General features: G+C 38.6%; 2 protein-coding genes and 1 long non-coding RNA gene across 3 annotated transcripts; 1 reads left to right on the top strand and 2 right to left on the bottom strand.

Moving 5' to 3' along the window:
- The first annotated feature begins 54 nt into the window (after nucleotides 1-54).
- On the top strand, nucleotides 55-15,451 carry LOC113059932 (uncharacterized). Its single transcript, XR_003278174.1, has 3 exons — nucleotides 55-324; nucleotides 582-612; nucleotides 13,574-15,451. It is a non-coding gene; the product is annotated as an uncharacterized LOC113059932 (long non-coding RNA).
- Nucleotides 4,324-10,620, bottom strand: LOC113059928 (B-cell lymphoma 6 protein homolog). The gene is made up of 2 exons (XM_026228629.1): nucleotides 10,408-10,620; nucleotides 4,324-8,351 (listed from the first exon to the last, which is right to left on the bottom strand). Exon 2 carries the CDS (start codon nucleotides 8,110-8,112, stop codon nucleotides 5,485-5,487), a length of 2,628 nt encoding a protein of 875 aa, XP_026084414.1. The 5' UTR covers nucleotides 8,113-8,351; nucleotides 10,408-10,620; the 3' UTR covers nucleotides 4,324-5,484.
- On the bottom strand, nucleotides 10,789-24,254 carry LOC113059930 (beta-2-glycoprotein 1). The gene is made up of 8 exons (XM_026228634.1): nucleotides 23,963-24,254; nucleotides 22,634-22,780; nucleotides 22,330-22,521; nucleotides 13,580-13,718; nucleotides 13,411-13,487; nucleotides 11,932-12,111; nucleotides 11,537-11,734; nucleotides 10,789-11,449 (listed from the first exon to the last, which is right to left on the bottom strand). The coding sequence occupies exons 1-8, from the start codon at nucleotides 24,162-24,164 to the stop codon at nucleotides 11,367-11,369; spliced, it is 1,218 nt and encodes a 405-aa protein (XP_026084419.1). The 5' UTR covers nucleotides 24,165-24,254; the 3' UTR covers nucleotides 10,789-11,366.
- Between the last annotated feature and the right edge of the window lie 1,357 nt (nucleotides 24,255-25,611).

Genomic DNA, 25,611 nt, shown 5'->3' with positions numbered 1-25,611 from the left:
TGCCCCCTCAAAACCTTCTCACACACACATGTCTGCTGAAAGATTCATTGGGGGGTGACACTACTGGGTGGGTAACTTTGGTGTTCCCTATCTCCTCTTTCTCTCTCGGGGGTGACAAGGCCAGACCTTCCTCCATAGGTATAGGAAGGAGCTTGTAAAAGCTGTTGACCTTCAGCAGCACATTATATACTGTATAAAAGCTACAAACAGATGTAGAACACTGCAGGATCAGAAAAGGATGGAGAAAAAGGAAATGTATTTCACTGCCTTCAATTTTTTATGTATTTTTTTTAACTGTGTTTGAAACCTGTTTCTTGTATTAAGGTGAGGAACAGAATGCATTAGCACAGAATCTAAAAAATATTTCTTATGTATTGATGAAAAAACTATATACATAATGCAGAAATGAGGTCTTAAAGGGACAGTTAACCAAAAAATGTAAATTCTTTCATTCTCTAACTCTCATTTAAAGATATTTGTAAAAAAAAAAAAAAAAAAAAAGTGTTTGTTTTTTTCATAATGAAAGTCGGTGGGATCCAGTGTTGTTTTGACCCTAGTGTTCTTCAAAATGTGTTCCACAGAAGAAACCGACAGGGACGGAACAACATGACGGTGAGTAAATAATGATACAATTAGAATTTTTGAGTGAACTATCCATTTAAATGTACTATAAAAGTTTTCTACATTTATCTGTAAAGATATAGACGATAAATGTATTTATAAAGATACATGTGATATGATTGCCGTGGTAGCCAATAAATTCAATTTAAGTCCACAAACATGCAAATATATTTGTTTATGAGTAAGAGACAGGGTCTGGAGGGAGAAGAGGGGGTTGGGGGAGGGAGATCATTACTGCACCACCTGTTTGGTTGCTTTGACGGACAGGCCGGTGTGTGCTGCTGTATCAGCAGGTCAGAGACAGCCAGCAAGTGAGAGATAGAGAGAGATACAAGAAGGGAAAAAAAGGCTAAATAGTCCCAATCAAGAGTTACATGTTGAGTTCACACCAGTATGCCTGGGACAACCAGGAAGAAGATGTGACGCATTTGCAATTAATGTCATGATGTACTATTGGGGGAAAAGTGATGAAATCACCCTTGCTTCCACTGAGCCCTACTTTCAGGAATCCCTCTGCGATTAGCACCTGTTACTGTCCATCATTCTCTCTCTCTTTTCATCCCTATCTTCTCACCTCAATTAGCTTGTTTCATTTTGTGTCACAGCATGAGAAGCTTAACTGAAACAACACATTCTATACATTCTAATGACGCCATGTGTCTCATTGACTTTGATGGGTACAAGAAAGAATGTCAAAAAGAGAAATATCTGTGCACACAAGGTGGGAACCTCTATTTTATCTCATGTAATATATATAAATATGCAGAAAATAGGTTAAAACTGCTAATCCTAAATATTAACCTTTACAAAAGCAGCGCAAATATAGGACAGTGGTTCTCAGCAGGTTTCACTTCGGGACCCGTTTTTCCCAATCAATATGAAATACACATTAGCAGAATTGTATATTGCACAAATTTAAAACAGGGACATGTTTATAAAACATTCACATTTAATAAAAATCGGCAATGTACATGACATGGATTTTTAAAAATGTGACAAATATTGTATTAGTAATAAGTAGTATAAACAAGCTGACTACATACACGATCAAGTTGCATATTATAATGTTTGTTCATCAAAACAACTTCAGTTGACAACCACTGTATTGGCCCTACTAGAGAAGATGGACAACTCTAAATGTTGCAAGGCTATTTTGCTGTACACATTCCAATTTATTGACTTGAGGTTGATGAGGCCATGCATACCTTGGAGTGAGTTTGCCCTCTGGTGGCATAAATAAGTAACAACATCCTGTGCTAGTGTCTATCATACATTGAGCTTTTCCAACATGTAAAAATGCTCACACAAATTAATTTCCAACGTTACTGCAGCACCAGAAGTGTCTGTGATTGAACCACTAATCATATCCATGAACAGCATGTCATTTAGGTCACTCAATCATGTGGCTTCTCTGGCCACTAACAAAACTCACCTGCAGATCTCCTTACCCATCATGCCTCAGAAACCCATCTGCATCTCAGAAAACATACATGCCCATTATAATAACAACACCCTTCCATAAGCATTTCATAACCACACTAAAGCAAGCCTCTATTTTCCAACAAACCATCCGCAAAATGTCCTAACATTTTATTTTCTGTAAATTCTTGATTGCCTGAGAATTCAAGAGACTGTAGCAGGTTTACACTGAAACTGATTATTTTGCACATAATTTTGCACTTTTCTCACAGAAAAGAGAAAGTCTCTGACATTTCTTAGTTTTTCTCTTTCTCGCTCACACACACACATTCAACACTTACAGACATCTGCTGTCAGTTTGATTGGAAGTCACTCTTCTTGATGCTACCAAATGGAACAGCGACCCTCTGAGCACATCTGAGCTGTCACTCAGACACACACACACACATCCGTCTAGCACAGCTTGTAAGGTTAAAAGAGGCAAAGCTAATCCATAGATTAACACTTTTAAACTCTATTATCATTACTATATGAACCATTCATACTGAGTATTTCATTAATTTATTTAGCAATGTAACACTGAATGAATTAATGAATGACACAGTCTGCATATTAGTCTATTTATTTAAGGGCTATATTATTTATTTCAGTTTATTGTGTATGTGTACAGACAAACACACATACAGACTAGAATTATAGAATGAATGATGTTCATTGATTCATTCACACACTGTTAGACTTTTCATAATAGTTTTATTTTCTTTATGTTAAAAAACAATTAAAAGATTGATGGCTTGGAAGCATTTGAATTTGATTTATTTTATTCAAAATCCTGTGACAGGTTACAGAAATTAGGCTGTTTAAATATCTTCGGTCTTGTTTTATAAATTATGTATTAAATATATAAGTGTTCCGTGACATGCACGCCATTTCAAATATATACATTTCCACAATAAATAAATAGTTTTCATTAGTGTGAGATTGTTCAGTTAGTTGTAAGAATTGAATGAATTGTGAGAAGGAACTGCTTTTTCATGTGTTTTAAATCTATTGTGAAATGAGCTTACTAAAAACACTAAACCAATCTTTATATGAATGAAGTAATATGTAAACAACCAAGCAAACCAAATTTAGTGATACCGTTCAGCAGCTGGACACACTTCCACTGCATGCAGAATATGTGCATCCATGAGCCTAAAGCAAAGTTAATTAAGCATGAGAACCAATGGAAAACAGAAGGGCTTGACAAGCTTTAATTACTGCGTGCAAATGTTCAGATTCTTAATCAAATCTGAAATTTAACCAAAAGAACTTTAGATTAGCCCAAGGTGTTCAGTCTATGCATGATGTTTGGTTATTTACGTGGCAAGAACAGAATTAATCAGCTGGGCCTGAACCTTTTTTCAAACAAGGTTTTTTTTTTTTTTTTACTCATAACTCATAAACTAATAAATTAGGCATTCAGCTAATGAAAATTTAAAGTTCAATCCTTGAAATGTTAGATCTTCAAGACCAATTTGAATTGTGGAAGAGCACCAGTCAATTGTATCACTGTTCCTATGACAGTGAAATCTTATTCAAACACTCAATGATTTGTAACAGCTGTCTGACAGAAGTAAAACCTTCTCTTTCCAGATAAAAGCATCGTTTCACACTAATAAATTGAAGAAAGCCCTTGAAGGCAAGGGTTTTATAAACCAAATAGTTCAGGTTCAATATTTAAAAAGAACAAAGCAGAGCATTTAAAAGAAAAAAATATGAAGGTGACTATCCCTTTTCTGAAAAAAATAAAAATAGGTAAGAGGAAAAAACAAAATGAACACAGAGCCAGATGTTTTATAATGCATAAGGGTGAGCGTGATTTGACCAAGTAAAACAAGTTCCTGGATCAACATCCTTGTTGATCATGTGACAACATTCCAATCAACCAATCAGAATTGAGAGATAAATTTTTAGGGAAATGTCAGTTTTAGGTGAGTGCCAACCTCCCACTCTCTCTCATGAAGCCAACAAGGTAACTCATCCGTTTAAATTATATTAAGACTTAAAGTTCTGCATAATTAACTTGAGTGACAGGTGGTTTGCTGCTGCTGACAGTGCCATCGCGCTAGGTGGCGTGACTTCAGCAACTAGCTCCCACCTTTTTGCCCATTTGCACTTTAAGCTTCAAAAACGAACTTCAGGAGTCTACGGGTGACATCATGGACACTACGTCCATGTTTTTATACAATCTATGGTTTTAGGCTTACAATCAGGGTTAGATTCTCCTACACCCTTGTTAATCAGCTATTATTTCCTTCTGGTTTTAGGAATAAATTATGGGTAAGGTTAGGTTTAGGGGTAGGGATTGGGTTAAGTCTGTACAAAAGATGTTGATCCAGGAACTTACTTGGCATAATCATGGTGATCCATAATTCATAATATCTGAACATGTTCGGAAATATAAAAGCTTAGTAAGGAGAAACCCAGATGAGCAGTTGACTTTTTTTCTTCTTCTTCTTCTGCATTTTGGAGGGAATCTGGAGCATTTTACAGAACATATGTAAACAAGACCATGAGTTAACCTGTAAACTCCATAACCAGATGAAAAATAAGGGGAACAAAAACTACAGAAAACAAAGGTGTAAATGACAATAATGAATATGCCAGGTCAGAAGATTTGAACAATGCAACAGTAATCCCTCACTGTAGAACACAAGATCCAGGGGGCATGGTTGGATCCACATAGGGGGTGGAGATGGGTGGGTTTAGGGATCAGGGGTGGAGAAGGGTATATGTAAGGTGGGAGGAGTTGGATCTGGATCCAACCACACCCCCTGTTTTAAAGAGTCTAAAAAGGATAAAACTCCATACTGTTCTCTATAGGTCAGGTGAAGTATTACAGTGATGGAAGTGAAAGATATATAGAGCTTTGAGAATGATGTCTGTTCCAATTCTGTGGAAATCTGCTGAATTTTGTGGCTGCGAGTTTCGTGTGGTCAAGTCATTAGTGGGCCTAAAGTTACAGATATACTGATGCACTATTCTAGGCAATTACTTGACTTCAAGAGATCATAATATATAATTATAAATAACAATAATGACCCTCTTAGTCTTTTACAGTAACTACATCACACCCTTGAAGATGCTTTATATTCGAAAAACTGAAATGAGAACAATAAATAAGTCTAATTCAAAGTTATTCATGGTAAAGATTTAAAGCAAATGTATTTCACCAAGAGATCTAACTCAATAACTGAAGCTTATTATAAAGGTCATCTGGTCATCACCAGTAAAGGTCTTGAGAATTAACAGAATGAAATATAGGCAATAATATGAAGCTAATGAGAAATAAGGAATTATTATATCAATACAAAATAAATTAAAATGGATTTACAACTTTGCTTATCTTTTTAAAACTTAAAAAAAAGAAAGAAAATCTATTTGTTCATGCCCTTATGTAGTTCATTCTCCCCCTGTGTCACTGTCAGACTCCATTTCAGGAACTGTTGAACTGTACCACTCGGCGTTCTCTTCTGCCTCTTCTTGTATGCCAGCAAGGGAAATCCCTCCACTTTCTGGCTTTGCCTTCATGTCCATCACCTCCAGCTGCTGGCCCTGGTGTTTGCGCTTCATGTGACGTCGCAGCGTGTTGCGCTCTGCAAAACGCATGTGGCATATTAAGCACTGAAAGGGTTTCTCACCAGTGTGTACTCTCTGGTGCCTCATTAGTTCCCCTGATTCACGAAAACGCCTTGGGCAAAGCTGGCACACAAAGTTTCTCTGACCAGTATGGATGTGTTTGTGTCGCTCAAGATGGCTTGATCTTTTGAATGCCTTGCCACAAAGGTGACATACATGGGGTTTGCTTTGGGAGTGTGTGATGGAATGGCGCTCAAGGTCTGAAAGATAGTAGAAGACCCGTGAACAATACTGACAGTAAAGAATGCGACGAGGGCCTAACGCTTGGTTCTTTGGGTCACTGATTGGAATTTCGGGTGATTCAGGACGAATGGGTGAGGTGGAAGAGGTGGCATCTAATGAGTCTATTTGGTCTACCAAGGAAGACTCTGTCTCACCATCACAGTTCATCTCTGTCTCATTATTTTTACTTTCATGGACTGTGGCAGAGGAATCTGGCTTGGTGGCTTCAGAACATGAGGAAGGAGTAGTGACCGAATGCGTCTCAGCAGGCTGGTTTTCTTGTTTCTTCTCCACAGACACAGCTAATCTGAGAAGGGCCTCCCGAAAGGAAGTGGGCACTGGTGTGTCAGAGTAGGCATCAGTGCTGAATTGCTTGGTTGGACTAGTAGAGGTCACTGTGGAAGTGCTAGAGAAAGCAGTTGATGAGGTAGGGCTGGCAGGAAGTTTAGAAGGGTTATTCAGTCCTGAGATGTCCTTTGCTGTGTCAGAGGAAATCGTGCTGAGGCTGAGAAGTGACGGACTAGAACTTAATGAAGATCCCAAATCAAGTGGACAAGTAGCCAAGGGAAGTGCAACAGTTGAAGAGGAAGAAAACTGAGATAATTGCCCAGGCGAGGACGAACTCTGAGTTGAGGACACCTGAGGAGATGACAAAACTAGGAACATGGGGGAGGTCTGAGTGTTTGGACTAAGAGGAACCGGTAAGGAAAGGGTAATTAGCCCTGCGTTACTTTTAGAGGCTGGTGAGGTAAGAGACTGAAGCTGAGATGGAGGAAGAAGAAGAATGGGGGTGTTTGACCCTGTAGTATTAGCCACAATCTGAATGGGAACTGATGCCAAGTCAGACATGGCAGGTATGATGGGGGGTTGAGCATGAACTACAGAGCTTGGGTCCAGGTTTGAGGCAACCTGTGAGGTTTCCACTGAGACATGACCTTTAGACATATTTGGACATAGTGAATTGGGTAGTGTCTGTAGTCTGGACTCTGCAATATCCTGTGTATCAGCAATAGAGGAGGGCTTATCTTCAGCTTGTCTTGCGCTGAGAGCTGTTTGTTCAGTTAGTCCCTCAGTGTGTTGTATATTATCAATTTGTGGGACTTTCTGTCCATCTGCGGTGAGCGTGTAAGGAATGCCCTGGTCATCTATAAGTAGTGTATCCATTGGATCTGGGGTTATAATGTTGGGGTACGATGCAGTTGGCATGGCTTCTAGCGAAGGGGAGGACAGATGTCCATCCCAATGCTGTGGCAGGTATGTATGAGCGCCAGTTACTGATGCAATCCAGCAAATTTCATTATCATCCTCTTGCTCCACTTCTACATTTTGAGGCTCATCTTCAATTTCATCAACTTCCATATGAAGAGAACCTTCATATTCAGGGTCTACAACCCATTCACACTTCCTCTCCTTATTTCGGTCTTTCTTTTTTGGTAAGCTTAAATCTAATACAATGTCTTCTTCACATTGTACCAAAGAACTTGTCACTGCCATGTTCCTTCCAATATCAAGTCTCTCCTCTCTTACATTACATAAAATTTGTGTTTTATTATCTTCAATGCAGTCTTTACTACATTCTAATCTTTCTTTGTTTGCATTTGTCTCCATCGCAGGTGTACTCTTTCTTACATGAGCCATATCAACAACCTGCGTTTTATTCTCAATACACTCCTTGCTTATTTGGTTGCCTCCATCAGGCGACGGTAGTTTGTCATTATGGAAACTTATATTTAAAATTGATTGTCGTTGAACCTTAATCTCTAGTAAATCATTGGTTGAGATGTTAGCAATGTTTGTAGCTTTGGTTGTTACCTCACAAGCTTCTGTCCTAGCATTATCAGACTCCATCTTGGGTATCAGCTGCATGTTTATTGGTAGACTCCTTGTGTTCGCATCTAATTTATATTCAACAGTCTTATTTTCTGATTCATTTTTTGGTGAGTTCTGCGTACTGTAATCCTTTGCAACTTCTGCCTGATCTTGTGGTGGAACAAGATGCACATCTGGGGTCACATCGTCCTTAGATTCAGTCCTCAATGAGAGTCCCTCATCTGGTAACTCACCCTCCTGACCCAGAGACATTTGGCTATCTTTGGTGGAAGTAAGATCAGTCCACTTAATATGTGGAATGGTCTCACCTATCCTGTCCAATGTTTGTTGTTTGCGCATAGCAACTTCTGCACATTCAGCAGTAGAGAAGAAATCATATTATTCAGTACTCATGGAGTAATCAGTTCATTGTAACCTGAGAGAACACTGAAATATTGCCTGACAGTGCCACGCAATCTTGCATAATCCATGTAATGGCACCATTTCCAGCTCCTTTCCCATCTGACGTAACTGCTGATTTTCACCATGTCTCTGCCAGTGCCATCAGCCAGGATGGTCTACTCATCTAAGGCATCAATCTAAAACAAAAAAACAAACAAAAAAACATAAGACAAAAACAAGATTATACATTCTGTAAAAGAAATAACAGAACTCAACTTATAAAGACAAATCTCAAATGATCTATTATTTAAGGTAACAATACTTTATAAAACATTAATGCTGTCAAAACGTACAAATTAAATACAACTTTTACTAAAAATCACCTTTTTGAAGTTACAGTCACTTTGTTTACTCTTAATAAATTATTACTAACATTTAATACTATATTGAATAATTATTCAATATTTGATAGTCACATTCTTTGTTATATTGTTATAGGAGTGTATTTACATATAAAAAAGGCATCAAATATTACATAAAAATGGATGCTGAGGAAGTTTTGGGCTGGCTTGAAAAACTAAATTGTACTATAATTTGTTAATTTTCTGAACCAAGGGGTTTGTTTACAAGGGTTTGTGAAGTATTTATTTTCAAATGCATAACTAACGGAATCATAACAGATACTGCAGTTGAACACAACAGACAGAGGAGGCAATATAGAGTGCCTTGACTAATTAATGATATTTCACCTATGGATCAGCACTAATAATGTAATAGTAATCTAAAAAATAATAAAGCCATTTGCATATTTGTTTACAACATGATTACATTTCAGGTTATTTTCATTTAATATTGATGACTACCAAAAACATACTTTCAACAGTAGGATCTGATGACATCCATTAGCAACTCCTGAGTTGGGAAAAAGAATTAAATACAAGAACACAACCTTTTTGACTGGATGTTATTTTAAAAGCCTGTTTATTACCTGCATACATACTGTCAGAAGCACTATAATAAAAATAAAAAAAAAGTAAAAAATAAATCTTGGTACATTTACCATAGAGAATTTAACAATTACTTATTAATTTCTCAGGCTCATTCTTAGTACAATATTGTCATAATCAACTTTCTCTAGATGTATTGTTATGGTCCGATAGGTCAACAAAACTACTCTTGATATATTTTGAAACCTTAGAACACACTTCAGAGGAGTCTGCTGGATACTGTTGTCAGTTCACATTTTAGCAGTTGTTTTCATTTGTATCAGAAAGTATAATCTCTTTGTGTTAACAATCTAAAATAAACACCATTCACATATAATCCGTCTGACAATAACTCAAAACAATAAAACATTTTATATTTTCTAAACAGCATTGTTATGGCATACTTTTTCATAAACTGTATATTTCAACCAAGACACCTACCAGTACTTTTTTATGAATACCACAATATGACTGCAATTGATAAAATATATTAGATTGTGTTCCATAAACACAATCTAACTGTATTTAGTTAGGTTCTCACGTTTAACAATACAATAATCAATACTTAATCACGCTAGAAAAGAAGATTTTCAGAATTCTGAGCTACAATTTCACCACTATTCGATTCGAAAAGTACAAAAGTGCCGTTCATTTAGTCGGAGTGCAACGCAATGAGCTTGAACTGAGGCTGTCATGGTAGCAGGTCCACTCCTCCTTCCCGTGGTTTTCATCACAAATAAACTGTCAACGCGCATGGCTCAAGGTTTGACACCAATGCCTTTGTCCGTACACTCAGCCATGCAGCACTGTGGGAGAGTAAGAGAGCAACACGGGGACATTCGACGCCATTACGCGCCGGAGGACCGTTTAAAGAAGACAAATATAAAACCAAACATCGCGTTTGATGATGTAGGGTCCAGACAGCGGGTCGAACCCGTGCCATTACATGACCAAAAGTCTCTGTCTGAAGGATACAGCCTCCCCATAACCTGTGTACTACAATTACACTTTAATTATTCATATATTTCGGTCAAAACACTGACTGCGCTCGAACCCGCGACCAGCCATTTTATGCGTACCGAGGGTTCGAGCCGGTGACAGCGCTCAGACACACTACTGCCTTGGAAACCTTATTTCAAACTTTCTAAGACAACCGACGCTCTCTGACTACTACTCAAAAGAACGCACATTTGTCCTCAAACGCGTACAACCATTCGCGCACATTGCTTCTTTATAACTGAAAAATTGAATACGAAACTGTTCTCACCCCACGAGTCATCTCGCGCAGGCACTGACTGGCCCGACCCTGGGATACTTCCGGAAGACCAAATATGAATGAATGACTGGGCGGAGAGGTTGAGCGCGAGCGAAAGGGGAGGGGGATGTCGTGGTGTTGCAGTTTTCTGCGTCCGATCTGGACAAGCTTTAGCACTGAACTTTTGAAGCAAAACTTCAGTTGTGGTGTGCAATATGTTCACATTATTTTCACTTTAAATAACGCATTAATATGTACATTCAATTGTGGCACATCATTCAATATATATATATATATATATATATATATATATATATATATATATATATATATATATATATATATATATACAGACTAACCAGGTAAAATAATTCAGTGTTCTTAAGGACAACAAACTTTCCAGATTCTTTATTGAAGAATCATGACATTACAAGAGGAATATACATTCAGAGATGATTTCCTCTGTTCACACAATGCAATAATTATTTTATGCTACATTCCCAAGTATTCTTTATGTAATCCAATCAAGCAGTCCAGTCAAAGATCAGTTAACTCTAAACATATCTGCTTTTGTGCATTCGTGGTTGTTGGTTTGACAAACATATTAGTTAGCCAAAATAAACAAAGAAATAAAATATTATAATAAAATCCACACAAATACTGCCTCTAAAAAATCACTTTGTATGACAACAAAACACAAGAAAAGAGAGAGCAGTTAATGGAAAACAAGACCTCAAGCAAGTATGAGGATGTTTGCATATATAACTTTGTCAATGCAGCATACAACACAGGAAAGAGAAGCATTATGTGAGGCATAACTGTGAGATCCTACAGAGATCAAATCCAAAACAGATATAGTTGGCATATTAATAAGGCAATTTATGTTGATCCAGACTCCAGGTCATGGTGTCAGAGTGAAGAGAGAGCTGTGTGTGCCAACATGCAATATGTGTTGTCAAAAGTTGATGAGTTTACTGAAGGTCAGCAGGATCACATGGATTAATCTCTGAAACCAGACGATGAGGAAAGAGCTTGAACTGCAGCCAGGTAGGGTCTAAAGAGAAAAAAGGGAGACAAAAAGCTAATTCAGGGTTGTTTTTATAATGTTATTATATTATGTGGTTTGAATTATGTAGCCTACCAAGATAGCAGCTAGGTTGCATGAGCTGTCCATCCACACAGACCTCTGTGGCAGTGAAGCTGCACAGTTTTTCTGGATGTTTACAGAAAAATGTCACATTCTCTCCATGAGCAACCACTCCATCCGTCAGATCATATGGCCAGCGCTTTACCCCTCCCACGATCACCCTGCTGCGTTGAGCAGGGACTGGACAGCGGGCTGATCGGAAAGACAAGGGAAGAAATGATGAAGAGAATGATGCTATTTGTCATGACAAAGGAAAGGAGGTTTAGGATTCACGGCTGGAAACCAAAACATTCCAGATCTTATATTTATACAACTTAAATTTCCAATGCTAATATTCAACACATTCATGATGATTAAATGCCTATTGTTTTGTTGCCAGCTGTATTTACCCCGGCAGGCAGGCTCTGCACTCCATGTCCCATTAGGTAGACAAGTCACTTGATTTGGTCCATCCAACAAGAAGTTCTTTTTGCAGAGGTAATAGATTGTACCTCCAACTTCATATTCAGTTCTCTGGACGGCCACCAGATGTCCACGCTCAACTTCCTTAGGGGGAGGACAAACCACACCTGATAAAATACAAATGCACACACTTATATACACATGTAAGTTACTACAGAATTATAAATAAAACCTTATAAAACCTTATTAAGGAATAAATATAAAGGCATATTCCCAGACTCAACTGACAGCACATGAATAGCAAACAATTTTAATGTGTTAATGTTTTAATAAGACTCCTTCTTGTCAAACCAAAGGAGTTATAAAAATGTAATATAACTTTACCAAGTAAATGTTAATACATTTTTGTCACTAAATTTGTGTAAAGATACATATTTATTTTATAACTTTTTGACTTTTGAAACAATAAATATTTTATAGTTGAAATTAATATTTTGCCCTATAAATGCTTTTGACTTAGCTTAAAAGGATAGTTAACCCAAAAAATACAATTCTGTCATCATTTACTCGCCCACTAGTTGTTCCAAACCTGAATGATTTTTTTTTCTGCTGTTAAACACATAAGAAGATATTATGAAGCATGTTTGGTAACGAAAAAGTAGCCACTGACTCCGTAAGTAGCCTGAAGAATACTATGGAACTCAATGGCTACCATCATAAGTGATAAGATAAGTGGTGACCCATACTCAGAATTTGTGCTCTGCACTCTGCATTTAACCCATCCAAAGTGCGCACAAACAGAGCAGTGAACACACACACACACACACACGCAGCCATTTATGCTGCCATGCCGTGCCCGGGGAGCAGTTGGGGTTCGAAGCCTTGCTCAAGGGCACCTAAGTCATGGTATCAAGGGTGGAGAGAGAACTGTACATGCACTCCCCCCACCCACAATTCCTGCCGGCCCGAGACTTGAACTCACAACCCTTCGATTGTGAATCCAATTCTCTAACCACTAGGCCACGACTTCCCCAAGTTTGGGACAACTTGAGGGATGGGCAAAGTATCCATTTAACTTAATATGCATTTAAAACCGGAATATGCATTTAAAACAAACCTAGGTTGATCCAACAGGGGGCAGCATTGCCCCAGCCAGCACATATTAGTCAAATCCGCATCGGCTTCACTAGCTCTGCACATTACACATAGTGCCCTATCCACCTACACACAAACCCACACAGTCTTCACTGCTCTTCTCTCTCCCGCTGTCCTCTCATTTCTCTCTCATTGCTTTCTTGTGCAAGAGCATACAAACCGAGTTCTCTTTAGCAGTTTGGATTAACATCTTCCTCAAGGACATACTAATACACCTGCTATTTCCTTTTAGCAGGGTCAATGTCTCAGTCATTCCCACGTGGAGGAGTACATGTAGACACACACACAGGCCTATGCACACAAATACTTACGGCGACAAAAGGGGTGAGGGTATTGCCACATCTGGTTCTCATCACAGATATTCTCACTGTTTCCTATCAGCACAGATCTGTATGGGAAAGAGGGTGAGGTGTATAGATTAGCATGATAAAACTAGGTATTCTGTTTATATCAGCCACAGTTTTTTCACTTCAGTCTCACCCAGGTGCACACTGGTACTGGATGGTGGATCCTACGGTGGCATTGCCCTGCACGGAGAGCAGATCATCATCATCAGGCAAAGAACAGGACACCTCAGGCACCAGAACTGGCTCTGCTGCAAGACCTCCTCCTGGGGAGGCTGATGGAAAAATCAAAATAGCTTATTTATCTCTTGACTTGATTGTGCATTAAAATGCTTGGTTGATTTGGTAGACATCTAGTTGAAAAATGTTAAGAATTGTACTGTTTGTATTCATGTTTCTTATTGTTTTAGAAAACCTTTTCAGTTTAACTCTAAAAATGTAGATTAGTGAAAATCAGTTAAAAAGGAAAAAGTAGTAACATATTTGAACATAACAAAAATATATTTCAATTGACCTGTTTGGTCTATTAATTCACATAGAGTCCCCATGTGAAACATATGTATAGGCTATTAGCACTGCAGCACACACCACTTAAAAGGGAGTCACATTTAATCTGTAAAAACAAGAAAATGTTCAATCTGAAATAAAAGTTACTACAGTACAAATCTCAGAGAGTGACACTACTTTGAACACTCCCCAAGACATTGCCAAAGCATGAGTAAAGTGACTGTGTATAAATGAAGGCACAGACTTCTCCATAGACTCATTCATATGCATGAGAAATTACCTGACTCACCCAGTGTGCCAGTCTCTGTTTGGAAAGCGCAGCACCCCTGCACACACTGCTAAAACAATCAAACTGTCTTATGCCAAGCTGCTGTCTTAACAATGTAAGCTCTCAAAGATCTAACTGGACATAGCTCCAATAGTCAGCCAATACAATCAAGTACTCCTCAAACAGAGAGCAATCACTGATTTAAGAATTTTGTTGTAATGGCCAAGAGAAATGTGGTCTTAAATGATATAAAGAAGGTGTATGTGGCATATTAGCGGCTCATCAATCTGAGTTTAGTACTTGTTCTCTTAGCTCTGACAGGTTCAATTTTGCCTTCCTGATAGGAGCTAATGGTTTATTTCCTCTATGTGGTGTACGGAGTCCGATGTGGGATTTGAATATTGTTCTCAAATCCTTGTGTCAGACCACATTTGAGCCAACATCAAAGTGCTGCAAAAAAATCTAAAATGCATCCCACTGAACAGTGTCACAAAAACGTTCCACTTACAAGCATACAACTTTTGTGTGGATGGAGCACAAACATTCAAAACAGTTGGCTGGCCCACTGTGAACACTCCAAGAAAAGCCTTTTGGTCTCTGTGGCCACACCCACAGGTTCAATTGGTCTGGTTTTATGTACCAAACTTTCCCTCCTTACTGACTCTGTAGGTCTGGTCTGCTTGGCAGATGATAATAGCCACTTTTCCACTGGGGCGGGGCGGGGCTAATAGCCTTGGGCCAGTAGCACTGAGGCCAAAATAGCGCTGCATTTCCACTGTCGAGCCAGAAGCTCCAGTCGCGTCACTAAAACCCGCCCTTTACATGCAACCCCATCATTTCACCAACAAAGAGAAGTTACCAGAAAACTAATAAGAAATAAATCACTGGAACATGTGTGATCACAAAACGAACACGATAACAGTGGACTTTTGTTTGCATGTTTTGTTAAATATTTAAATTCAAAAGCATCAATGTTTTACTATAAGTGACACACTGAGCATAATGAATACATTTATCAGACTTGAAAATTTGTCACAGAGATAAATGTATTTATTTTATTTATTTATTTTTTTACGCTGAAGCGTATTCAGACGAGACTGTTTCTGTTTATTTGTAGCCACATAAATCACATTAAGAATTAATGATAATTTCTCCATTTTTATAAAAGCTCCCAAACAAAAAAACATTATTATATTTTTATGATAGGCTACGTGGAGCTAAACTCTCGAGACAAGACTTATTACAGATAAAATATGTTACTAAATAAATACATGATTGTGATAGAGAATAATAATCTGATGTCTGATTTCTTCAAGTGGTCATATTTACCATGTTTACTATGTTAATACCTAGCGTGCATAGTCTTTTGCAAAGCTTATAAATATTATTTCAAACATTCGCTGCTGACTGAAAGTGAGTTTTGAGCTCAGCTTATTTTAAGAAGTTTTTAATGCTGGTGTTATAGCTGTTATCTTTATGAAATTATCCCCAGGGCTGACGCTCTCCAGAAGCGAAGAAACTCTGCCTTTGTTCATAACCACTCCTCTAGCTCCAGCTGGCCCACTTTGGCCCAAGGTTTTCATCAGGTCAAAAAACCCTGACCGTTGGCCCCGAGGAAGCCCAGACGAGGCACGATCAAGCCCCGGAAGTGACAGTGGAAACGTGACTGGCCCTGGCACACACTAGCACACTCGCTTTTAGCCCGACAGTGAAAACACAGCTAATGTTGTCCTACTGTCTGTAAGAGAAGAATCTGAAGGCAAATGTGAAGCTACCAACAGCAGATGATGGCCGGATTCACACACTTCTCCAAATCAGTGGTAACGGGGAGAAAGCATACGGTATCATGTCTGGCCAATTGTGGGCTAGTGCATTCATCCCTCAGGGAGAACCAATGAGGGCAGTGAGATGTTTGCCTGTCTGTGAACATGTCTACCGCTGTAGTCCCATAAGTCCTCCATATCATTTGCACCACTTCTGTGAGTAGAGTCCAATCTCCGTGTGACACCCTGCCACATGAAAGAGCATCCGCGGCCTGACTGGTAGATACACTGCCTGGATGAAAAGTAGGTTGGTCTGATCCCAGACAAGCAGTTTGCAAGCCACCAGATGTGGACTCCATGATCTTGTGCCTCCCTGATGATTGATATAAAAAAAACTGCCACCCTGTTTTCTGTGTGTACCAGAACCTCTTTTCTCATGAGAACAGGATAAAAAAGAATCACCTTCATTCTGGAGAAATCAGAACATGAAAATAGAAGTCCTTCAAATCTATCGTCACAAACCGCCTGCAACACATCTGCTGTGCACAACATCCAGAACGGAAGGAACTTTAGAAAGTTATTCAGATTTTTTCAAGATCAGTTGAAACCCAACATCCTGCTTGGTGACCAGAAAATAAATGGAAAAGAATCCACTGGGTTGAACTTGAGGGTCGACTAACTGTATGACACCCTTGCGCAGCAAAACCTGAACTCCATGTGCAAGTGGCAGAATCAGAACCAGTAGCATCCCGGTATCAACAGGGGGTCGACAGAAAAACTGTATACAGTACCCTCTTGAATGAGTAGTCAGCAGCCACTGATCTGATATTATTGACCTCCAGCGCTCCAAGTGACTTACCGTAAACTGTTGACATCTGTGCGTCAAAAGTCCCATGGACGCTTATCAGTAGAGGTAGGGGGCCATTGCTGATGGCCTGGGTGTTGAACATGAGACAGATGTCCACGCAGTTGAGAGCAAACACACCTAGGAGGTGGAGGAGCTCATGGGAGCCGATGCTGGAAATGCTGAGGAGGTATTGTACCAAGATTATGATAATGGATACTAGAGGCTGTTGGAGGTGGCATGGATCACGAAGCTGTCCCCACATGACAGGAACCCATTACAGAGACAGATTTACGCCCGTCCAAGGCTTCCTATGCAGCTGATCCAAAGATTTGACCTGAGACTAATGGCAGTCATCTAAAATTGTTTTGACAAACCTCTGGCAAAGAAGACAGAGCCAACCAAACCTTCCCATCAAGCTTGCACGAGAGTGCCTAAAGCAGTGCCACGGTGACTGGCAATAACACCCATAGATTGTAAAGAGGGTTCAGTTAGTTCTGTCACTAATGGGTCAGAAGAAGCTTTTCTCAGAGAGGAATGTAAAGTTACAAGCACGTGCGCCAATGAATTGGAAACGTGGCTAAGGCTTGCTGTAGAATTGTATCCATGGGACAGTAGCTCATCTGTGTGTCTGCACTCGACATTAGGACAGTACACATTTTCATGAAGTGCCTCATCAGGAGATTAAATGAGAGCTGCCACACTAGATTATATAGGTGGCATGCTACCAAGTCTCACTATGTCTGGGTCACAGCAAGAGTGCAAGCCAACTGATCAGGCGTGTGGCCTTTCTGCTGGCCTTTCTTTCTGGTCTCACTGCCAGAGTGATTTATCTGCAGGCAAGTTTTCTTCAGCTCCAGACATTATTGGAGTAGCTTCAAAAAGTGTGTCAGAGGCAGCTACTGACATCACATCTAACTCCAGCCCTGTATGCATCGGTGGTTATGGAGTGATGCATGATTCAAATTGAACCTTCTCTCCTACCTCCATATTTGGCTGAGCCAGAAGAATCAGTAACAATAACATCTCTACTTGCCTTGCCTTGCCTTGCCTCTACTGCAGAAGACAGCTGGTCATTTTTGTGTTCTAAATCTTTTTTTTTTTTTTTACTTTGAAATGTCTGTTTGCGCTTACAGTTGACTGCAGTGACACTGGAGGAGAGTAATAGTGATGTAGTATATAGTGATAGCGATGTAGGCAATGACAAATAAAGATAGCCATGTAGGCAAGGATGAGACAGTTCGCGGATATCCTGAAGAACTCTTCAGCAGCAAGCTGCACAAACAAGCTAGAATGAGAAGGAGGTTGAGATTATGTGTTACAGGGTTATTATAGCTCAAGACGTCATGAGCTGACAGCTTTGTTTTTCTGTTCTCAGTCAATCGCAAGCATGAGTGATTTTCCACTTGTGCTTTCATCACTGCCTCTGGTGGTCTGGAGCAAAAGGAAACAGAACATTCTGTTTTTTTTTTTTATGTTTTTTCTTTCTGTTTCTGTTTTTTTTTTTTTTTTGACATATAAAACTACAAGAGCCCCTATGAGGACACAGTGATGGAAAAATATAATTTCAAAGTTTCTTTGTGAAAAGCAATACCTAAAAAAAATGTTTGGCAAGTGAATGCTAAAGTTTTGCAACACAAAATTTGTAGAAATCAGAAGTATATTGAGGTCATTGCACTGCATTTTATGCACTTCTGAATAAGTAGATAAAAATGAGTGTCACATTAAAATGTATCAATGCCCGTTCACACTAAGAACAATACATTTAATGATAGCAATACATTTTTAAACATCGTTCTAATTCTATGAGAATAGGGAAGTTCACACCACAACTATAACAATAACTACACAGAGAAAAAATATTGTTGGAATCACTTTCAGAACTTGACGAACGATAAAAACATTGACAGCCAATCTGAATCTACCCCATTTTAAAGAGAATGAGGTGATGACAAATAATGACAAAACTGCAGTAAACTTTTAATATAAACAGAATGTTATTGTCCATTGGCCTAGACACTGATAGAGTAATCTTTACAGTTATCGTTCTTGTTGTAAAAGGGCCTTAAGACCAGAGATATTACAACTAAAAGCACTCCATTATTCAGCCTCCCTGGATTTTGTTACATGGTCATGATAGGAATTCAAATGGATGACCCTGTGGATGTTGGCCTGGAGCTTTTATCTACTGCATTAGATGAGGTAGCGTTAGTATAAATACATGACTGGGTGATTGGACAGATGGATATGTAGGGATGAAAAATGGATTCACAGGTCAATGTGTGGCTGAGCGGGTACCCAGATGATGGATGGACAGAATGTGCAGCTTCATTTTGAGTTTTATCAGAAAAAAATCCATCTGGAACAAGCTGTTCTCACATTCCCTCTTGAGCAGTTGACTCATGCAGTTATGTATCAAATCTCTCCCCATTTTGTGAGGATGACTGTTTAAAGAAGGGGGGGGGGATCACACAGTCAACATGCATACATAACAAATTTCCATTGTACATCAATTCAGCCTTGAATGTGCTTGAACTTTGTGTGTGAATCCAGCGTGTCTACATGCCTGTCTCTGCTTGTTAAATATTCCATGTTACTGATCTGCAGATAATAGAGTACTGCATGATGGTTCTCACAGACCCCAAACGCCCACACTTCGGCTCTTTTGACAGCTCATTCCTAGAAATACCTCTCATGTTACTCCAGAAAATGTGTGTGTGTGAATATATGCATGTGTTACAGAGGGGGTGATACTGGGAATGCTGCAGCCTGCAGCTCTGCCGATTCACACCTCCTCTCCACAGAGCTGGAGTCTGAAGACTAAAACCTCAAAGCTCAGAAACAAGTGGTGACCCAGGTCCACAAGCTGTAAGCTTTTATTACTCATGCAACCGAAAAGAAAAATAATAATAAATAAAATGCATCATGCAGACACTGACACATATTTCAGATTTTTTTTTCTCCTGCGATCATGGTTGGTTGCACTCAATATCACCACCATCATATTGCTGCTACTGAAGCCTTGTCCCTGAATTGCATAATATTTACATTAACTGCATGGTTTACCAACAAGATGAGGGCAACGGAACTGATGTTTTCGTGTCATGTTCCATTGTTAATGTTTATTTATGCAATATTAGATTTTTAAATGTGACAGACCCAGAGATCCCTATCTAGACTCCGAACCAACCCAAGGTCCTTCATTTAGAAATGCTACATTACCTTTGTTACACTATAGTAATGTTTACTATGGTGCCCGGGAGATGTCATGGTGGGTTCACTTAGTTTTGTCGTGGCCATGACATGATAACTCTTGGGAACGTGATAATATGTTGTGGCCACGAGATATTAATTTGTGGGAATGTCATAATAACTTCATCCTTATGTTCTTATGTTGAGGGAATGACATGTTTTTCTCATGGCCACTATTTTAATGCATAAACAAACCTGCGTGACCATAAAAACCCCGGGATTATCAGCAATTTATTCTTTAATATTATATTTTGAATTAAGAAATTATTAAATTATTTATTATAGAATTTTTTTTTATAAATTATTATATTAACCATATGCCTTGGCTACCAGACTATTATGTGCAATAGTCAGCATTCAAATTAAGTTTATCATGAATAACTGTTACATACATGCATAATATAAGGGCATAATATGACTTCCCATGAGTTTATATGATGTTCCCACAATTAATATTAATCATGTTCCCATGAGTTATTATGTCATGGTCATGACAAAAAGTGAAATGACCATGTCTTCTCCCGGGCACCGTAAATGTTCACTCATATACCAAAAAAATAAATAAAACACCTATAATTCTCTGAGCCATTTTTTTGTTTATAATCCTATTTATTTCATATATGTATCTATTTTAGGACCACCTGCAAGACCTTCTGCAGACCTCTAATTGAAAGTATGGCCATAGTAGAAAAGATTTAGGTTTTATGGTTCTTTAGGAAACGATCTATGTTCCAGTGCTTTAAAGAACCCAGGAGGGCATCACTTTACTCCTGTTATAGTTTATACCTAAAAAGACCTACAATCCAATAACAAGAGGTTTTTCCAGATCTCCAAAGAAACATATAGAGGGCTCATATCCCTTTATAATGAAAAATGGATTTACAGTTTTTCTTAGTCGCTTTGGTGTATTTCTCAAATCATCCTTGCTATTTGCAAAGTAGTATGTGCATTTCTCAAAACAACTCGTACAAACAGCACCACACTATGGATTACCTGCAAAAGCCTGTAACTTACTAAAAATGTTTAGTTAATCTCTCAAAAGTAAGTATTTATGACAGTACCATCAGAATGAAAAGTCCTTGAGGCTTTGTTCACAAACAATACAGTCAAAATGCTTAGTCATGTTGTCAATACTACAGTGTAAACTGGTGTAAACTATTTAACAGTTTTGATGACAGTATTGAAAATCCAGAAAAAATACACATTACTGTGTGGGATATTGATTGAAAGAGAATGGATAGGATTCACAGTTACACTTTGCTAGTGGTTTACAGTTTTTCTCAGTCACAATGACAGTGTAAAGGTTTTTTTTATTTATTTATTTTTTTGGTCAGACCACTAGTAAAAGTGTAACTGGGAATTCTATCCAGTCTCTTTCAATCAATATCTCACATACAGTAATGTGTAAATGTGTTATTTTCAAATGGATATATGGCATACTTAAGCATATGGAATACTGTTAAATACAGTAATCCAAAATGTTGCCATAGGTTCATCAGAACATACATCAGTTATATTGACAACATAACGAAACAATTTGACTGTCTTTTCCGTAAACTATCACACAAGGACTTGTCATTATGATGCCACTGACATGTTCATTGACACATATATTTATTTTTGAGAGATGAACTAAGGATTTTGAGCAAGAGACTGGCTTTTGCAGGTAATCCATGGTGTTTTCTATTTGTACGAGCTGTTTTGCACTTACTGTTTTGCAAATGTCAAGGATGATTTGAGTAATGTACCAAAGCGACTGAGAAAAACTGTAATTGAATATGTACAAAAAATCTAATAGAAATATGTAGAAAATGCGCTTGACAGTTTACGACAATCAGCAATTTTGCATTTAATGACTTATACGATGAACTAATGCCTAGATCTTTTGAGAGGTAAGACTATTTCACAGAGAACTATACATTAGACATTAGTAACTGATAATGTAGGAATACGCAGACAAATGTACATAATTGCATGAATGTACCAAAGCCATCACAGCTTGTTTAATAGAATGATAAACTAGTTTTATGATGTCTAAAAATGACTAGATCATGTGGAGGTTGTACAAGTAGCTTTGAGAATATAATTTCGGATTTGAGAAATGCACCAAAGTGACTGAGAAAAACTGTAAGTAGAAGAGGAGGGTTCCTTGCTAAACCAAAGGTGCAACAAAAACCATTAGAGAAACTTTAAGATGTATTATATATATTCCAAAGACAGAACGATTAAGTGATGATAGATCTCTTTCTTACCTGTACAAACAGGTTCATCTCCACTCCACTGTCGGTCACCTTGGCAACGGCGTATTGTAGTGTCCAGCCCATTCTGCATGGTGAACCCGGACTTACAGCGAACCTCAAGCAGAGCCGAGAAAGAGGGTGAAGGGGAAAGGAGAGCTAAATCAAAATTGTTTCCAGGTGGGAGAGGCCATGGACATGTACGACCTGTTCACAGAGAAGAATCACATGAAAACTGTGACCATTGCCTTTAATATCATTAGTAATTGTGTTGGTTCTTTGCTTTTTCAGTTTCATATCACTTGTTTCTAGCTCTGACCTGGTGCCACACAGCTGAGTCCGCACTGGCCGTCGCAGAGACACTGACGTTTGTTTCCACAGTCTTTATCTTGCTGACACTTTTTTGGGCATGTTTGTCTTCTCTCGTTACCCAGTATTCTCTCGGGACACTGTTCTTTTGCATCCACTTTAAGAAAAGCATACACAAAAACATTACAAATGTGCAGAAATGAGACAATGCACATAGATCATTTTCACATAGAAACATACACTACCAGTCAAAGGTTTGTAATAATAAAGATTTTTAAGAAATACATCTCGAATGATCACCAAAGCTGCATTTATCTCATACCGTAAAATGCAATACAATTTCCCATTTAAAATAATGGTTTCATATTAAAACTAATTTTAAATGTAATTTATTCCTGTGATAGCCAAGCTGAATTTTAAGCAGCCATTATTGCCATTTTCAGTGTTACATGATCCTTCTTTTAATTTGTAACAACACATCACACTATCACTGTTTTCTTTTAATTTTTTTATTCAAATTAATGCAGCTTTGGTAAGCATAAATCTTTTGAAAACATTTTAAAAATCTGAATTATTCCTAACTTTTGACCAGTAGTGTACGTGCAAGCAACATCGCACAGTTTAAATAAAATGTATCTGTCTAACTATTTAATCTGTGCCATAAAATAGCAGGCTGTTAAATGTCTGGCTGTCTGCCCAAGACACTGTTCTCTGAACTGAACCAGGTGTTTAACACAATAAATCCACATAAACCAGTCAGTGATAAATGTAGCCCACCCATAAACAGGATGTAGCATTTAAATGTTACAAGCTCATAACAGAACAGAATGTTGGTAGTAGATTGAAAGATGCATTGCTGATTTATGCAATGATTTTGAACTTAAAACAGAAAATTCCAATGCATATGTATGTGTGTGCGTTCCAAATTTCAGCTCTAAGAAATAGATTCTCAAGGCAATATGTGAAAGGGAGGGGATATTAGTAGTAATTGACAAAATCAATGTCAGTATGCTAAAAAATGAAAATTCTGTCATCATATACTTACACTTATCTCATTCCAAAACTTAACAGGTCTTTGTGTTACAGAAATACCTTTTTTTTAGTGAACAGAAATTGTATAAGTAACGAAATGGAGACCATAATGCATTTTAAATAAAATACAAATGATATATTCTTTACATAAAAAAATATATATTTTAAATTTTTTGCTTGTCCAACAAGGCAAAAACCCATCACATGAGCTGTCATTCATTCATTATTAAAAAAATATTAAGTTGTATTTTGAAAGCTTCCCATAATCCTTTCATTTTCTCTCACCCACGCACACAAACAGGCTCACCTGATGCTGCAGACAGACTGCTGAGGGCCCACACACACAGAAGAGCCACAAGCAGAGATCGCTCCATCTTTCCTTGACACTCGCAGCAGAGGTTATGAAAGAGGTAGCGAGACAGGAGAGGGGGTATAGAGATGGGGGAGAGTCTGGAGGAGGGGGTTTTGGGATGGTGTGATGGCGAGGGAGGAGTGAAGTCACCATACATGCAAGAACACACACATCTGGATCGTATTGAGTTTTTAGAATGCTGGTTAGAATTCCACAGAAAAAAGACCTTTCACCCAATTCCACTGATGCCAAATGAGCGCAAACACTCACCCCCACATCAAATGACAGGCCTCATGGATCCACTCTTCTCCAAATACACACAGATCATTCCAAGATCTGCTTCCTTTAGCAAGAGTAAACACACACTTTGACAGATAAACGTGACAGCGCTTCCACACCGAGCAACCAGCTAAACCAACAAATAATCACTTTCAACTTACATTCACAGATGTGTTTCTAGCTCTCACCTTTTTGATGAATGTCACACTCATTAGAGAAACAAACCTCTTTATCTCACCCTGTCTCTCAAGATATCGCTCCCTTAACTTTCTAGAAACTGAGTAAGAGTGAACTCAAAACTAAGAATGTAAGTACTTTGTGTTGTCTTTGGAAGATAAGAGGGGGTCATTTTGGAAACTCCTTAATTAAGGCCTTCATAAATATGTACTGTATGTTGATTTCCTGTTCCTGGTTACATGTCGAAGGTAAGGAGACTGAGATGATACAGATCCGGGGGGGACGATATTGTCTGTGTATTCTAAGCGGACGCGCGTCTGCTGCTTTTAATTATCGAGCTCATTACAGCAGAAGTGATTCCAACGAAATCATTTCCCTATGTGCTTTTATTGTTATAGTTGTGGTGTGGACTCTATTTAAGTTTAGTGCTATTCTTTTAAATTTAGAATGATTTAGAATGATTTTTAGAAATATGTTTTTATCGTTATCTTTATAGTTATCATGCTTGGTGTGAACATGGCAGTTCATCATTGAATTCAGTGATGTCATCATCTCAGTATAGTTTAAAAAGTATCTGTGCAAACATTTGCAATCAAGTCAATGATATCGCTGTAGATGAAGTGACCCCAACTAAGCAAGCCAGAGGCAAGGAACCAAAACCCCATCGGTGACAGAATGGAGAAAAAACCTTGGAGAAACCAGGCTCAGTTGGGGGGCCAGTTCTCCTCTGACCAGACGAAACCAGTAGTTTAATTCCAGGCTGCAGCAAAGTCAGAAGAATCATCTGTTTCCTGTGGTCTTGTCCTGGTGGTCCTCTGAGACAAGGTCTTACAGGGGATCTGTATCTGGGGCTCTAGTTGTCCTGGTCTCCGCTGTCTTCCAGGGATGGTGAGGTCCTTTCTATGTGCTGAACCACCATCTGGTGGAAATTAATTTTCTGGACATGAAGGATACAGAGAAGGCCATCCTTTTGAATGCCCCTATCAGTCCCTCAGGGCTTTTTCCCAGCTCAGCTAAATCCGTGCCAGAGTGATTCTCTAATTTAAAGCGGTGTTCAAAGAAGGCAAGTCATGCCCCCTGAAATGCTTTTAGAAAGCACTGGGGCTGATGTCAGCTGCCTCAGCAGTGTGCCATTTGGCACTGCTTCA

This window comes from Carassius auratus, chromosome 41 (assembly GCF_003368295.1).
Source record: "Carassius auratus strain Wakin chromosome 41, ASM336829v1, whole genome shotgun sequence".
Classification (NCBI taxonomy): domain Eukaryota; kingdom Metazoa; phylum Chordata; class Actinopteri; order Cypriniformes; family Cyprinidae; genus Carassius; species Carassius auratus.
The sequence above is the reverse complement of the archived record's forward strand: the minus strand, read 5'-3'. Positions and strand labels throughout refer to the sequence as shown.

Excerpts from the sequence above, each read along its gene's own strand:
- LOC113059928 (XM_026228629.1), bottom strand. The coding sequence starts at position 8,112 with ATGCGCAAACAACAAACATTGGACAGGATAGGTGAGACCATTCCACAT.
- LOC113059930 (XM_026228634.1), bottom strand. The coding sequence starts at position 24,164 with ATGTATGGTGACTTCACTCCTCCCTCGCCATCACACCATCCCAAAACC. Across the intron at positions 22,781-23,962 it reads CAGTCTGTCTGCAGCATCAG|TGGATGCAAAAGAACAGTGT; the intron begins GTGAGCCTGTTT and ends CTTTTCTTAAAG. Across the intron at positions 22,522-22,633 it reads ACTCAGCTGTGTGGCACCAG|GTCGTACATGTCCATGGCCT; the intron begins GTCAGAGCTAGA and ends CTCTGTGAACAG.